The 15,093-nt window shown below is 37.4% G+C and overlaps 1 protein-coding gene across 5 annotated transcripts in view; it reads right to left on the reverse strand.

Annotated features, from left to right (window-relative positions):
- The window catches only part of lark (RNA-binding protein lark), a 104,704-nt gene that overhangs the window by 61,084 nt on the left and 28,527 nt on the right, over positions 1-15,093 (reverse strand). For all 5 annotated transcript variants that reach the window (XM_067138491.2, XM_067138492.2, XM_067138489.2 and 2 more), the window contains exons 2-3: positions 14,264-14,422; positions 1,777-2,013 (exon numbers count right to left, since the gene is read on the reverse strand). In XM_067138491.2, coding sequence (XP_066994592.1) covers positions 1,777-2,013; positions 14,264-14,407 — 381 coding nt within the window. In that variant the 5' untranslated portion in view covers positions 14,408-14,422. The remainder of the gene's footprint in view (positions 1-1,776; positions 2,014-14,263; positions 14,423-15,093) is intronic.

Genomic DNA, 15,093 nt, shown 5'->3' on the forward strand with positions numbered 1-15,093 from the left:
TCCCAAGATCAACGGTGTGCAACATAAATATGTCTAGCTCAGACCAGCATACATCCAGCTGGAGCAAAATAGTGTTCCCTCAACTCCCTACTTGCGTGACCACTCGCATGGTATTTTGAAATATTTTAGAAACCATATATACAACAGTTCTGTAAGGGTTAATTACATTTTTACAGTTAAAACACATTACTGACTACCCTTTATCATAAAAATGTGAAGGGGATTGAGGAGAAACGTTGGGTCATCAGTCCATAATGCCACCCTATTAGGTGCTAACCGTTTCATTTCTACATAACTATTACATCCTACATCTGCTCTAAGCAGCTAGCCATATTCATAACTTAGTCCACCCCTACTATTTTTACCACCTACACTTCCTGCAAATACTAACTGAAGAAAACCTGGATGTCCTAAGATGTGCCCTATCATTCTCTCCCATATTTAGCCAAATCAATCTCCTCTCCCCAATTTGAGCCATTATCTCTTCATTTGTGACTTCATCTACCCATCTCACCTTCAGCACTCTTCAAAAAACACCTATTTCAAAAGCTTCTATTCTCTCTATTTCTGAGCTAATTACTGTCCATGATTCAATTCCACACACTGCCACACTCCAGATGAAAGTCTTCAAAAACATTAATTCCTATATCAATGATTGGAAGTGAGCAATTTTCTTTGAAGAAAGGGCTTCCTTGCTTGCACTAGTCTGCATTTTATGTCTTCCTTACTTCTGCTATCGTTAGTTATTTTACTGCCCAAGTAACAATATTCATCCACTTTTAAGACTTAATTTCCTAATCTAATATCTGCAGCACCTGACTTTGTTCGACTACACTCCATTATTTGTGTCGGACTTTTTTACTTTCATCTTCTACTTCTTACCCAAGACTCCATACCATTCAGCAATTTCTCTACATCTTCTGCAGTCTCAGATAAAATAATATCAATGGCAAACCGCAGGGTTTTGATTTCCTCTCCTTGGTTAGCAATTCCCTTTCCAAATTCCCTCTGATTTCCTTTAGTCTATTCTATATAAACACTGAAAAATAAGGGGGACAAACCGCAGCCTTGCCTCACTCCTTTCCGGATTGCTGCTGCTTTTTCAAGGCTCTCTATTCTTATCATGGCAGACTGATTTATAAATAGAATTTAGATAATTCTTCATTCTTGGTATCTGATCCAGATCACCTTCAAAATCTCAAATAGCTTGGTCCAATCAACATTATCGAATGCCTTTTCTAGATCTACGAACACCATATACATGGGCTTGTCCTTAATTCGATCCTCTAAGATCAGAGAAAGTCAGGATTGCTTAATGTGTTCCTTCATTTCTTCTGAAGCCAAACTAATCATCTCCCAACTCTGTTCCAACTTTTCTTTCCATTCTGTAAATAATATGCGTTTAAAATATTTGAAGGCATGAGATGCTGAGCTAATGGTTCGGTAGTTTTCACACTTGCCAGCACCGGCATTCTTGGGTATAGGTATAACATTCTGCCAAATGTCGGATGGCACTTCTGTCTACACACTGAATGGAATAACCTCACCATGCTGGTTTTACCCAAAACGATTCAAAACGGTATGGGTTAAAGAATACGTCCAGGTTTCTGTTGAAGGTTGTTTAAGAGGCTGTTGTGGACATTTGGAAAGAAAGAATTACTACAGCTAGCTAAATTGAGTTAAGACATTCTGTTGAGCTGTTTCCCCATATATATTTCAAACAGCAACTGAACTTAAACTACCATGCAAAGACTAACAAAATGTTTTAAAACTTACCACAAATCCATAATTTCTCACAATATCGCATTCCAAAACAGTCCCATATTTAGCAAAAAGGGCCCTCACTTGAGGTGCCTTTGTGTTATCAGTCAAGTTTCCAACAAATATTTTAGTAGTAGGTGTCTGAGGGCCTTTTCGACTCGTAGCGGCTTCCACCTTAATTGCTTGGCCATGAACTACATTGCCATTTAGGTTCTGTATTGCATTTCTTCCATCTTCTTCATGTTCCATGTGCTAGAAATAGAATAAATTATAAGACAACAAAGCAATATTTTATCTATGATTAGATTTCAAAACTGGTAATTCACATTAAAGAAAAGCTATATTATTCCCTGATAAAAACATCTGGAAAGAAATCAGCAAAATCAGAAGTTGCTTCTAAGAAAGATTTCAGTTAAAAACTCCATCCTGTTTGTGTACTCTCCGGAAATTTTCACATTAAAAAGTATAATTGCACAGACTCGACATTAGGAGGGCATGCCTGGGACTTGGCATTAGGTAGAGGAAAGGGCAACTTGAACCAAGCATTACTTCCAACTGAAACGTCTCAAAACTTTATTCTTCTAATACGGTAAAGCATTGTTACGTTTCAGCATGGGACAAGGAAAGAGAATGTGATCAATGAGAAGTCTTGAATACGCTGATAAAAACAGAGACATGGAAACACTGTATACCTTTTTCAACGTGTATGCATTTTACATCCTAAACCTTTTTCCCTGAGGCTTATAAATTAACAGTGAACTGAAAGGTGTGGAAAACACCAGACAACAAATGTGAAAACATTTGCACCAGGGCCTATAAAAGTACCAATGTATCATTGTATCCTATGACAAGGATAAATAGATAGTCAAAGCCTTATATTTTGGACCAGAGTGTTAAGCACATTCTGGTCACACACTCTGACGAATTACGAGGTTACATTCACCCAGTGCAAGAGTGACTTTGAAAACTGTGGTAAGGGGTTAGATCCACCAAGTCAATACATATTTGTTTACTAAATTTATAACCTCATAGCTGCCAACTTTCAGAAATCAAAAATATGAAGATTTTTTAATTCTCGGATTTCATAACATAGTATATCGCACCATGGTCTAAGCAAAAAAAAAAAGACAGGATAAAAGGCATACATACCTACTGTTACAATGTGAATTGACCATTGATTTTAAAATCTTAAACTAAAAAAAAAAAAAAAAAAAAAAATGGTTACAAGGAAATATACCCAATCACTCATTTATGACACAGATCCGAATAATAATACAGTCGGACCTCTATATCTCTAACCTCCATTATTCGAATTTTCAGAATTACAATAATTGAAATTAAGAGGGTTCCTCCTATTCAATACAAAAACATTTATTAACATGAATGAATCACACATCTTTCACATGAGGTATTAATTTCGGCACTAAACTTGTGCCATCATCAGCCAACACGTCAAATCTGGCAAACACAATATAACTTTAAACACTTGCACAGATGAATCTATATATATATAAAATAAAGAGTTTTGTCTGTACATTGCTCAGAATTTGAAAAGAATGGTATTTCTGTATCGATCATGTCCACAGTAACAAGAAAATGCAGTTTTTACTTTTCCTTAATTTCTGTCTGGCCGTCTGTACACGCATCACGAGAAAACGGCCAAAGAGAATTTAATAAAAATCGGTATGTAGAGTCGGGGGGGGGGGGGGGGAAGCCACCTCAATCTAGGCTATGAATTATTTTATTCATGCTGAGTGAAATGGTAGTTTAAGGGAAGGCCTAAAATTCAAATCTCAAATATTTATATTATTAGTGATCATATCGATAAATACTACATAACTAAAGTTATATAGAATTAAATTTCTGATCATTTAAGTCTTATGCATTTTTACCGTACCGGCTATGATAACACAGATATTCATGAATTTGGATTTTTGTTGCCAAGTCCATATCAACGCCGAACCCCGACAGAATGGGTAAACAGAATTTAATGAAAATCGGTATATAGAGTCGGGGAATAAGAAACTACAGTTTAAGCTATAAACAATGTTATTCACCCTGGGTGAAATGGTAGTTATGGGGAAGGCACCTAAAATTTAATTTTTTAAATACCTATGTTGTTGGTCCTATGGAAAAGTACTACATAACAAAAGTTATAGAGAATATAATTTCCGATCATTTGTTTTATTCAGTTTTACGGGCATAGTCTTTGCCCTGGGACTATTCACTATTTGAAACCCCCCTCCGCCCCTGCCGAAAAAAGGACGAAGATTGTTCACGGATCACGGATGTCTGCGTTTTGGTCATTCCAGCTCTGTAGCTTTGGACTGTTAGTTCGGTAGAATAGTACTGTTCGTTAAAAGTGAGGAAATGTGTGGTTTTTCATTTGATCGAGTATTTCATATGAAGGCATTGCTTTTAATCGCGCCACTCCTGACGTCATTGTAATGACCCATGTTCATTTCAGTTGGGAAAACCACTAAGAGTCTCTCTGAGAATCTATAAAGGCAGGCAGAGAGTGATTGTCTGCCATTATAATGAAAACTTCCTGAGAGGACCTACCATTACAATGATAATTCCCTAACCCAGTCTTCATATGAGAAAGGCGGTGACTTGCCCGTCGTGCTTCTAGGACAACTTTAAGAGTTATGCAACTTAATACAATCTTGCTCACAACGTTTACATTACCTAACCTAGAATTCTGTAGCGAAGCACAGGTACATCAGCTAGTATGAAATAAAATAGGGTACATGATATTGCATTTCAGTTTAAAATCCATTAAAATGACGACTTCGTTGTTGTATGCCCATGGCGGTTTGTCCAGCTTGTGTATGTCTTTAGTTTAATCTGTTAAAATTATGCTGCGGAGTTTAATATCATATGAAGTTAACACTGTGTTCTGTAGTTTGGTTCCGAAAAGTAGACTCCAGCTCTGTCCACCGATCACTCAGGCTGCTCAAGGTTTCACAACCCATTGAAGTGGGATTTGCATGAAGGAACTTTACCAAATGAATGGAGAGTTGCTATAGTAGCCCCTGTATATAAAGGAAAGGGTGATAAGACAAAGCTGAAAAGTACAGGTCAGACAGTTTGACATGCATTGTATGTACACATTCTTTCTAATTATATAAGACATGTTTGCAAAATTAATAATTGTTTTGACAGAAGGCAGTTGGGGTTTAGGAAAGGTTATTCCACTGAAGCCCAACTTGTAGGATTCCAGCAAGATATAGCAGATATCCTGGATTCAGGTCAGTTGGACTGTATTGCGATTGACTTATCTAAGGCATTTGATAGGGTAGATCATGGGAAACTACTGGCCAAAATGAGTGCAATTGGACTTGACAAAAGAGTGACTGAATGGGTGGCTCTGTTTCTAGAAAACAGAACTCAAGAGAATTAGAGTAGGTGAAGCTTTATCTGTCCTTGTAATAATTCAGAGGGGAATTCCTCAAGGCAGTATTATTGGACCTTTATGTTTTCTTATATATATCAATGATATGTGTAAAGAAGTGGAATCAGAGATAAGGCTTTTTGCAGATGATGTTATTCTGTACACAGTAATAAATAAGTTACAAGATTGTGAGCAACTGCAAAATGACCTCTATAACGTTGTGAGATGGACAGTAGGCAATGGTATGATAGAGAATAAAAGTCAAGTTGTGAGTTTCACAAATACGAAGTCCTCTCAGTTTTAATTACTGCATTGATGGGGTGAAAGTTTCCTTAGGGTATCATTGTAAATATCTAGGTATAAATATGAGGAAAGATCTTCATTGGGGTAATCACCTAAATGGGATTGTAAATAAAGGGTACAGATCTCTGCACATGATTATGAAAGTATTTTGGGGTTGTAGTAAGGATGTAAAGGAGAGCATATTTGTCTCTGGTGAGACCTCAACTTGAGTATGGTTCCAGTTTATGGGACCATTACCAGGATTACTTGATTCAGGAACTGGAAAAAATCCTAAGAAAAGCAGCTCGATTTGTTCTGGGCAATTTCCGACAAAAGAGTAGCGTTACAAAAATGTTGCAAAGTTTGGACGGGGAAGACTTGGTAGAAAGGAGACGAGCTGCTCGACTAAGTGGTATGTTGAAATAATAACATTAAGTTATTTATTAGACCACCTAATCAATACAAAATCGTCTTGGATGATTTACATCAATTTGTTAGCTAATAGTGGGACATGTTTCGCCTTCCCTGAAGGCATCATCAGCCATAGTCTTAACCTTAAATTAATAATAAGCGTCTAAATAACATGTAGTAATGAAATGAATTTTAAAAATCTTGAAGAGATTTGAAGTAAAATAACATTAAAAATAACAATGATGGTTTGAAAATACAATGTGATGAGATACAATAGTGGAAGTATTAACAAAATTAACATTAGAAGATGTAAATCATCCAAGACGATTTTGTATTGATTAGGTGGTCTAATAAATAACTTAATGTTATTATTTCAATCTAATATCATCAATACGGACCAAAAATGATATTTATTACATGTAAGTGGTATGTTCCGAGCTGTCAGTGGAGAGATGGCGTGGGAGGACATCAGTAGACGAATAAGTTTGGATGGTGTCTTGAAAAGTAGGAATTCTAAGAGGACAAATTGGGGCAAATATTTGTTTATAGGAAGGGGAGTTAGGGATTGGAATAACTTACCAAGGGATACAACAACGAAGTCATCGACATTTTAATGGATTTTAAACTGGAATTCATTATCATCGTGTACCATATTTTATTTCATATTCATCTGTGCAAGTGTTATAGTGTGTTTTAAAGTTGTTTTTAAAATTATATTGTGTTTGCCCGATTTGACTTGTTGGCTGATGATGGCACAAGTTTAGTGCCGAAACTAGTACCTCATGTGAACGATACGCGATTCATTCACATTAATAAATGCTTTTGTATTGAATAGGAGGAACCCTCTTAATTTCAATTATTGTAATCCCACTTCAATAAGGAACATGAAATTTCTAAATATCAATGAATTTTCAGAATCTCGAAGTAACTTAAATTTTCCAGCTGTCTGTCCTATTCTGCACGTGTAATTATTTCTCTACTGCCTGAAATTCGGTTACACGAATTTCTTGATTTCTCGAAGCAAACATTTCCTCCCTTGAAGCAAAAAATACTCTGCAACTTGAATTTTGTACAACATTAACTGTGCAATACAGCATTTGTGGTTTGTGAGAAACAGTTAACAAGTAAAGAAAGGGTTACAATGAAGCTGGGAACTAATGACTGGAACCGAAAAACTAACTTCTAGTGATCGGAAAATCTGCAACGCCTCGCTGTTTCTCGGGTGTGAATTAATTACCGGTCATGTACAAAAGCAAGCCCAGAAGTCGCGAATGACAAGATCCATTTACGAAACTCGGCTGCGTGGTATTGACGAGAAGTTACGTGAAGGGAGGAATGGTTAACCGCAACGAACAGAAGAAACTAACGGAATTTTTACCAAAGGTGTTAACAGAGCTATGTTTCTTGTTTCACTACTGTATGTACAGATGTACTGTATCCTGTCTTCTAAAAAGTTAAGTGTTAACACCGACACAACTTCATGAAATACATACAACTCATTAAATTGATGAAAAATGGATAAAATTGCACTGAAAAACGCTAAACTACCACATACAAAACACATCGGTATGTCTCATACATTAACATATGACTGACACGGGGAAAAGCACAGAACCGCTACAAAAAAACACGTAGCCTACAACTCCAACTAAATTACGCAGAGAAACGATGTTATTAATGCGCGAACCACACAATAACAAACTCATTCATTCATCACAAGTAACCGAGTCGCTAGTGCAATAGCCTCTCTTGCTTGTAAGACTACTGCCGTCCCGAATCCCCAACCGTAAAGCACACATGCTGCTGTAGTGAGCTGGAAACACGATACACTCGCGAAATGAAGCATCAAATATGCTTGAAAATGAGGTTGGATAAATTACACAAACACATAGGAATTTATACTTTATCCTAGCTGAAGAGTACTGATTGTACTGGAGGTTATATTGGTCAAAAATAGGAAGAATTAAAAATAAATCTGAAATTCAGACGAGTTTAAAACTGAAAGCTACCGCGTAAATCGAAACGGTTGGCAGGTGTGTAACCTTAAATACTTCAAATGATTTTGGTCACCATCTTGAACATAACACTTCAGCAATATCCAATATTTGTTCACAATGACTCTGGTCTGTTCAGGGTAACGTGATGAGCGATATAAACACAGTTAAGCCACACTCTGGCTGCTGGCCCTGCAGCATTGTTCAATCAATATTTCCTCGTTTATTACATTCACAGCATCTTTTAACTTAAATGCAATCAAGAATATTATAATAATAATATCGTTAACTTATTGATTAGTCTGGCCCCGCGGTGCAGGGGCAACGCGTCCGCCTGTCGGCCCCGGGTTCAATTCCCAGCCGGATCAAGGTATTTTAATTGCAACGATTAATTTCCTGGCCTGGGAACTAGGTGTTTGCGACTTCCTTAATCTTACTTTCCTCACACACAACATTCTGCACTACCCCATTCTAATTACACGCAGGTTCATACAATATGGTGCCAGTAGGGGCTAAAGATCCACATGGGTCAATGCCCCGAACAAATAGCACTTCAAAAAAACTTGTTTTGTGATGAGAAGGCTCCTCAGAATTGGCAGGTAAACCATAGCTAGTTGGGTTTGGAGAAAATGACAACCCAAAACCATGTCGGCCACAATGTGATAATCACCCATTAGGTTGGGCAGCTTCCTACCTATGTGGAAAGTACCAGGATACTACCACATTATATTTCCCAGGAAACACACGGTATGGCCCTTTATGTAAATGATTCCGGAAGTAAAACTTCCCCACAATCGGATCTCCGGGGGGAGGGGGGATAACAATGAGACAAAAAGTTGAAGGAAGATTAGAAAGGAAGGTCAATATTTAAGTAATAATAATAACGTAAATGTTTCCACCTTTTCAATACTAAAATATATTCACAAAATTATAAATTACACGGTACTAGTTTCGACCCATCTAGGGATCATCATCAGCCATATTGGAGCAAAGATCACTTAGAATGTAGGATCAGAGGAAGGGAAGCGAATGAAAAAAATGAACAATGAATTAAGGAGAGAAACAAATCAAGCAAGGAAGACATGGATGAAAGATGTGAGGAAATAGAGAAACTAGAAAAAGGGAAATATGAAATGATGTATAAATTAGCTTCAGAACTGGTATTTGAAGGAAAAGCAGGACCAGTATGGAAATAGAAACAAATGATGGCACCTTGGTATATGAACCTGAAGTAAGGGAAAGGAGGAAAGAGTATGTAGAATGCCTATGCGAGTATGATCAAAGAACAAATGATATAGAAATAGAAGAGGATACAAGAGTAATAGATGAAAAAGGATACATTTTGAAAGGAGAGGTAGGAAAGGCTCTGAAAGAAATGAAAAATTGCAAAGGTATTGGGATTGATGGATTACCAATAGAGTTTTTCTAAGAGTCTTGGAAATGAAGGAGTGAAAGAGCTAATGTATCTCTAACAAGATATGAAAGCGGCGAATGGGCAGATGGTTTTCTTACAGTAGTAATGGTACTGATAGAAAAGAAAAAGAATGCAAAGAAATGTGAAGATCACACATGCAGCCAAAGTATTTACTGAGAGTACTGAATAGAAGACTTCATGAAAGGTTAGACAACTGTATCTCTGAGGAGAGGTAAAGGAACAAGGGATGAAATTAGGCTAATAAGAACATTAGATGAGATACACTGAAAGAAGAGAAATATTATGCTATGTTCATTGACATGAAAGAAGCTTTTGACAGAGTACAGGGGTAGAAGTTAATGGACACTAAGCAGGAACGGAGTCAACTGGAAGGAGAGAAGGCTGATTAAGAATCTGTATCTACAGCAGAAGATAACACTTTGTACGGAGCGACTGAAGACAATGGGTTGGGATATAGTACCATCTCTGAAGTACTTATTTAACTATTGCTTGCATGAAGGAGCTATACCAAATGAAGAGTTGCTATAGTAGCCAATATGTACAAAGGAAAGGGTGATGAGACAAAGCTGAAAATTACAGGCCAGTAAATTTGACACGCATTGCATGTAAGCTTTGGGGAGGCATTCTTTCTGATTATATTAAACATGTTTGCAAAATAACAGGTTCGATAGAAGGCAGCAACCTCCGTGGCTCAGATGGCAGCGCGCCGGTCTCTCACCGCTGGATACCGTGGTTCAAATCGCGGTCACTCCATGTGAGATTTGTGCTCGACAAAGGTGAGGTGGGACAGGTTTTTCTCTGGGTGCTCCGGTTTTCCGTTATCTTTCATTCCAGCAACACTCTCCACTATCATTTCATTCCATCCGTCAGTCATTAATCATTGCCCCAGAGAAGTGCGACAGACCTCAACAACTGACAATTTCTATCCTCGCTGCAAGTTGGGGGCTTCATTCATCCCATCCCTTACTCGGTCATTGACTGGAAAACAGGTTGTAGGTTTTCATTCAATAGAAGGCAGTTCGGGTTTGAGATGTTCTACTGAAGAACAACTTGTAGGATTCCACAGATATCCTGGATTCAGGAAGTCAAATGGACTGCATCACGACTGATCTCTCTAAGGCTAGGGTGGATCATGGGAGACTACTGGCAAAAATGAATGCAATTAGACTAGACAATAGAGTGACTGAATGGTTGCTATATTTCTACAAAATAGATCTCAGAATTGGAGTAGGCCAAGCTTTATATGACCCTGTAATAATTAAGAAGGGAATTCCTCAAGGCAGTATTATTGGACCTTTTATGTTTTCTTTTATATATATATATGTAAAGAAATGGTGAAATAAGGCTTTCTGTAGATGATATGGTATGGTGATATATGGAGTTAAAAGTCCGGCTGTGAGTTTTACAAATAGGAAAAGTCCTCTCAGTTTTAATTACTGCATGAATGGGGTCAAAGTTCCTTGTGGGGATCACTGAAGCAGCTAGATGTCAATATAAGGAAAGATCTTCATTGGGGTGATCACATAAATCTGACTGTAAATAAAAGGTACAGATCTCTGCACATGGTTATGAGGGTGTTTAGGGGTTGTAGTAAGGATGAAAAGGAGAGGGCATACAAGTCTCTGGCAAGATCTAAAGAAAAGCAGCTCGATTTGTTCTGGGTGATTTCCGACAAAAGAGTAGTGCTACAAAAAATGTTGCAAAGTTTGTGCTGGAAAGACTTGGGAGAAAAAAGACAGGCTGCTTGACTAAATGGTATGTTAAGTCGAATATCATGTATATTTATTAAAAACCATATATACATGATATTGGATTTATTGTAAAATTCAATTATTACAGTGGTATGATCCGAGCTGTCAGTGGAGAGATGACGTGGAATTACATCAGTAGACGAATAAGCGAGTGTTGTCTTTAAAAAGTAGGAAAGATCAAAACATGAAGATACATAGGATTCAAGAGGACAAATTGGGGAAAATATTTGTTTATAGGAAGGGAGTTAGGGATTGGAATAAATTACCAAGGGAGGTGTTCCATAAATTTGCAATTTCTTTGAAATAATTTAAGGAAAGGCTAGGGAAACAACACAGAATCTGCCACCTGGGCAACTGCCCGAAATGCAGATAAGTAGCTACTGATTAAGGGAGGTTGTAAGTTATTTTGGGTTTAAAAAAAAATTTTTAGATTTTAGATAATTTTGGTAGCTGGAGGTCCATTTTATAATGTGCATGTGTGTTTTTGCTGAAAAACACCCCAAACACCACTTAAAGTCCATTTAAATGTCACGTGATGTAAGGCAGGCATGCCTCCTTTCTGGATCTGTTCCTTCAGGCCCAGGAATTGCAATATTTTTGTCTTCCAGATTAGTTCCTTTTAATTTCGGTTCTTCCGTGTGTCTGGGGGAGTTTTGTGTGTTGGCTAACCCAGCAAACAGATGCTATGCTGCATTCTGTTTGTTTGACGGTTATATGTGCTGGTGAAAGTTAGCATCTTAGTGGTTTTGAAGTTTTTATGTAACTTATCATGTCCAGGCAAACACAAAGTTTCAAGAAAAGGAAAGTTGGTCTTGGCATAGGGAAAATAAAGGCTGTGAATAATTTAAATGCAGGTTCAACTCATGTAAAAAATGAGGTTAGTGAGAGTGAAGAACACGAGGTGCTCTTAGAACGAGGAAGTGCTTCAAATAATGACAGTGAATTCAGTGTAAGTGAACAAAGCAGTTCTTCAAGAAAGAAAATATGGCAGTGGAGAACGTAGTGTACATAATTATAACGATAGCTTAGATGGAGGTAACTGTATTATAGAAACTCTGCTCAGTAGGGCTCTGAATGAGTTTGTGAAATGTAAATATTGTGACAGTGACTCAGGCATGCAGTGCTATGAGGATAGAGCTGAAACGTTCGGGTTTAGCCAGTACTTTAATTATCAGATGTACAAACCGTAGTAAGCAGCATATATTTAGTTCATCCAAGTCCTCAGAGTTTGGCTTTGAAACTAATGTAAGATTTGTTTATGGACTCAGGTCAATTGGGAAGGGCCAAAGTGCAAGTAAGACACTAATGTGGGGTAATGAACTTGCCCAGCCCAGCAACTAGATTCCAATCTTATTACAATTCTTTGAACAAGGCAGTGACAATTTGTGCACAAAAATTAATGCATAAAGCTGTACAAGAGGCTGTGGAAAAAAATGATGGAACTGATCTTGCAGTGGCACTGGATGGCTCATGGCAGAAGAGAGGACATACAAGTCTGAATTCTCAGCCACTATTGTAGACACCAAGGTGATTCGACACTCAGGTGCTAACCAAATACTGCCCGAGTTGTGAAAATCTGAAGAAAAATGATGAAAAATTAAAATCACACAGGGAGAGTGGTTTGTGTAACTGCAAACTACAGTGGTGTAAGTGGTGGGATGGAATCAGCTGGTGCTATTGCAATATTTGAACGTAAAGTGGCATTGCATGGTGTTAGATATGTTAAATATCTAGGGGATGGGGACATCGAGGCTTTTGCAAGTGTTGTCCAAGAAGAAGCCTTATGGGGAAATAATTGAGAAACTTGAATGTATAGGTCATATCCATAAACGAACGGGGTCCTGTCTCAGGAGACTGCGCAGTGAATACAAAGGGAAAAAACTGGAAGATGGTAAATTACTATCAGGAAAGGGTAGGCTTAGTGACCAAGAAATAAGATACATTACAAAACTATTATGGAATGGCTATAAGAAGAAACACTAGTAGTGTAGAGGAAATGAGGAAAGCTGCCTGGGCAATTTTCTTAAAATTTCCACAGGTGAAGCTCCCCAGCACTGTCTTTGTCCCAAATCTGTCCTCTTAGTGTAAATATAATTGGTCCAAAGTTACAGGAGAAAGCTATTCACATAAACATTCATTGCCTATGTCTGTGGCTGATGCAATCAAGCCAATATTCAGAAGTCTAGCACCTTCTGAAAAAAGTGCTTACATGGGGAAACCCAAAAACCCTAATGAATGTTTTAATAGTGTTATGTGGGCTAGGGTTCCAAAACTAGTTTTTGTGGGGTATCAGACACTAATTCTAGGAGTTAATGATGCAGTATTGGCATTTAATGAGGGAAATGTGGGGCGACTTCAAGTGCTGCAGCAGCTAGGTATTCAACCAGGAATGAATGCACTGAAGTTTTACCAAGATCGACAGGATGCGGGTTACTAAAGCGGATTCAGATGCAGAAAAGTTGGCAAAGAGAGCCACGCAGCTACAGAGGTCAAGGAAGAGCCAGAAATGATGAAGACAACAGTGAAAGTCCAGAATATGGCTATGGCATGCACTGAAGGTACTGTCAACTTTAAATCAATTTTTCCCAAAATCTTACCATGGTGACATGTTACTGCATTTTTTCAGGAAGTTCTTTACCCAGATGTGTGAAATTTTGTATAGTTATTCTATACTTAGCTATGGTGTTACTGACTTTCTATTGCATTGTTCCTAATGCAATCATTGAATTTATCCAACATTTTTATGGTAAAATATGGGGAAAATACAGTGTACTTAAAAAAATATAGAAATTAAACTTTCCACTCGGCATTAAAACAAAAAAGTCACTATTGGCAAAGCATGTTATCCAGCACTGCTCATAAGTTCAACTTCATAGGTTGATTAGTTTCTGAAATAACTGCAGTCAAATTTTGCCGATTTAACATTGCCAGTACAGGGCTTACAACCTCCCCTTAATGAAGGGGATTTTCAAGAATTTTTGTCTGTCAAATTTCGGCTGGAGAGGGTTAAGTCAGTATTTTGCATTAGTACCTTTACTACACCCTACTCCATATTGCCCAAACTGTGATAAATCATACTGCATTAACCAGTTCACACGTACAGCATCCTTCAGAGATTCTAGTCAATCTATCCCCATGTATAATTATTTGTTCATTACATTTTTGAGAATACCCTTAAAGGTTAATTTTAAAATTTGGACACCCAGATACAAAAGTTAAAAGTAACTATACTCACCACAAATCCATAGTTCTTCACAACATCACATTCTACCACCTTTCCATACTTCTCAAAGAGAGGTTTCACATCTGCTGATGTTGTTTTGTCAGCTAAATTGCCAACAAATATTTTGAACGTGCCAACACTACTGAAGCCTGGCATTATGTTGAGTAAAGCCTGTAATAAAACATTTAAAAGAATTTGGTAACTTGATCAGAAATATAAAATTTTAATGTAAGCACAGTAAATACAGATTATACTACCTCGTTAATGAAGGCTTATTTCACCCTGGACAGGTGAACCATATCTATACATGAACCACATATATCATATTCTTGTCCCAATGAATTATGTTCATCACAGTCAGAACATTAATTATAAGAATATTTTATCAACAAATTGGAAGTTATGAGATTGCAGAAAATAGCAATCGTTCAACAAGCAAGTACGACAAGAGGGCGACAAACCGTACTGTATTGTGTGCAACTTGTAGTAGCAAGTATTCTGCAAGACTAGCAGTAATGATCTCTTCGTTCAGCATGACTTAAAATTGAGTCAAGTTTCCCCCCCTCATGCTTTGGATTTTAGGTAATCATCTCCCATGGTCAAGTTCAGTTAGTGTGTCTTGCTCATATAGTAAACATCCATATGAACTGTACATAATAGCAATCACATGTGTGATCAAAACAAAAGCATTTTCTATTTCTTTCTTTTGTCCAAATGTAGCAACCAATATTTAGTTGACTTTACTACAGTAATGGCCCCTATAAAGAAAGAGGAAGTAAAGAGATAAAAACTGTGCAAGTTAAGAAAGAAATTGCCAAGAAGTTGTGCGTGTCCAATATGAG

This window comes from Anabrus simplex, chromosome 1 (assembly GCF_040414725.1).
Source record: "Anabrus simplex isolate iqAnaSimp1 chromosome 1, ASM4041472v1, whole genome shotgun sequence".
Taxonomy (NCBI): Eukaryota; Metazoa; Arthropoda; class Insecta; order Orthoptera; family Tettigoniidae; genus Anabrus; species Anabrus simplex.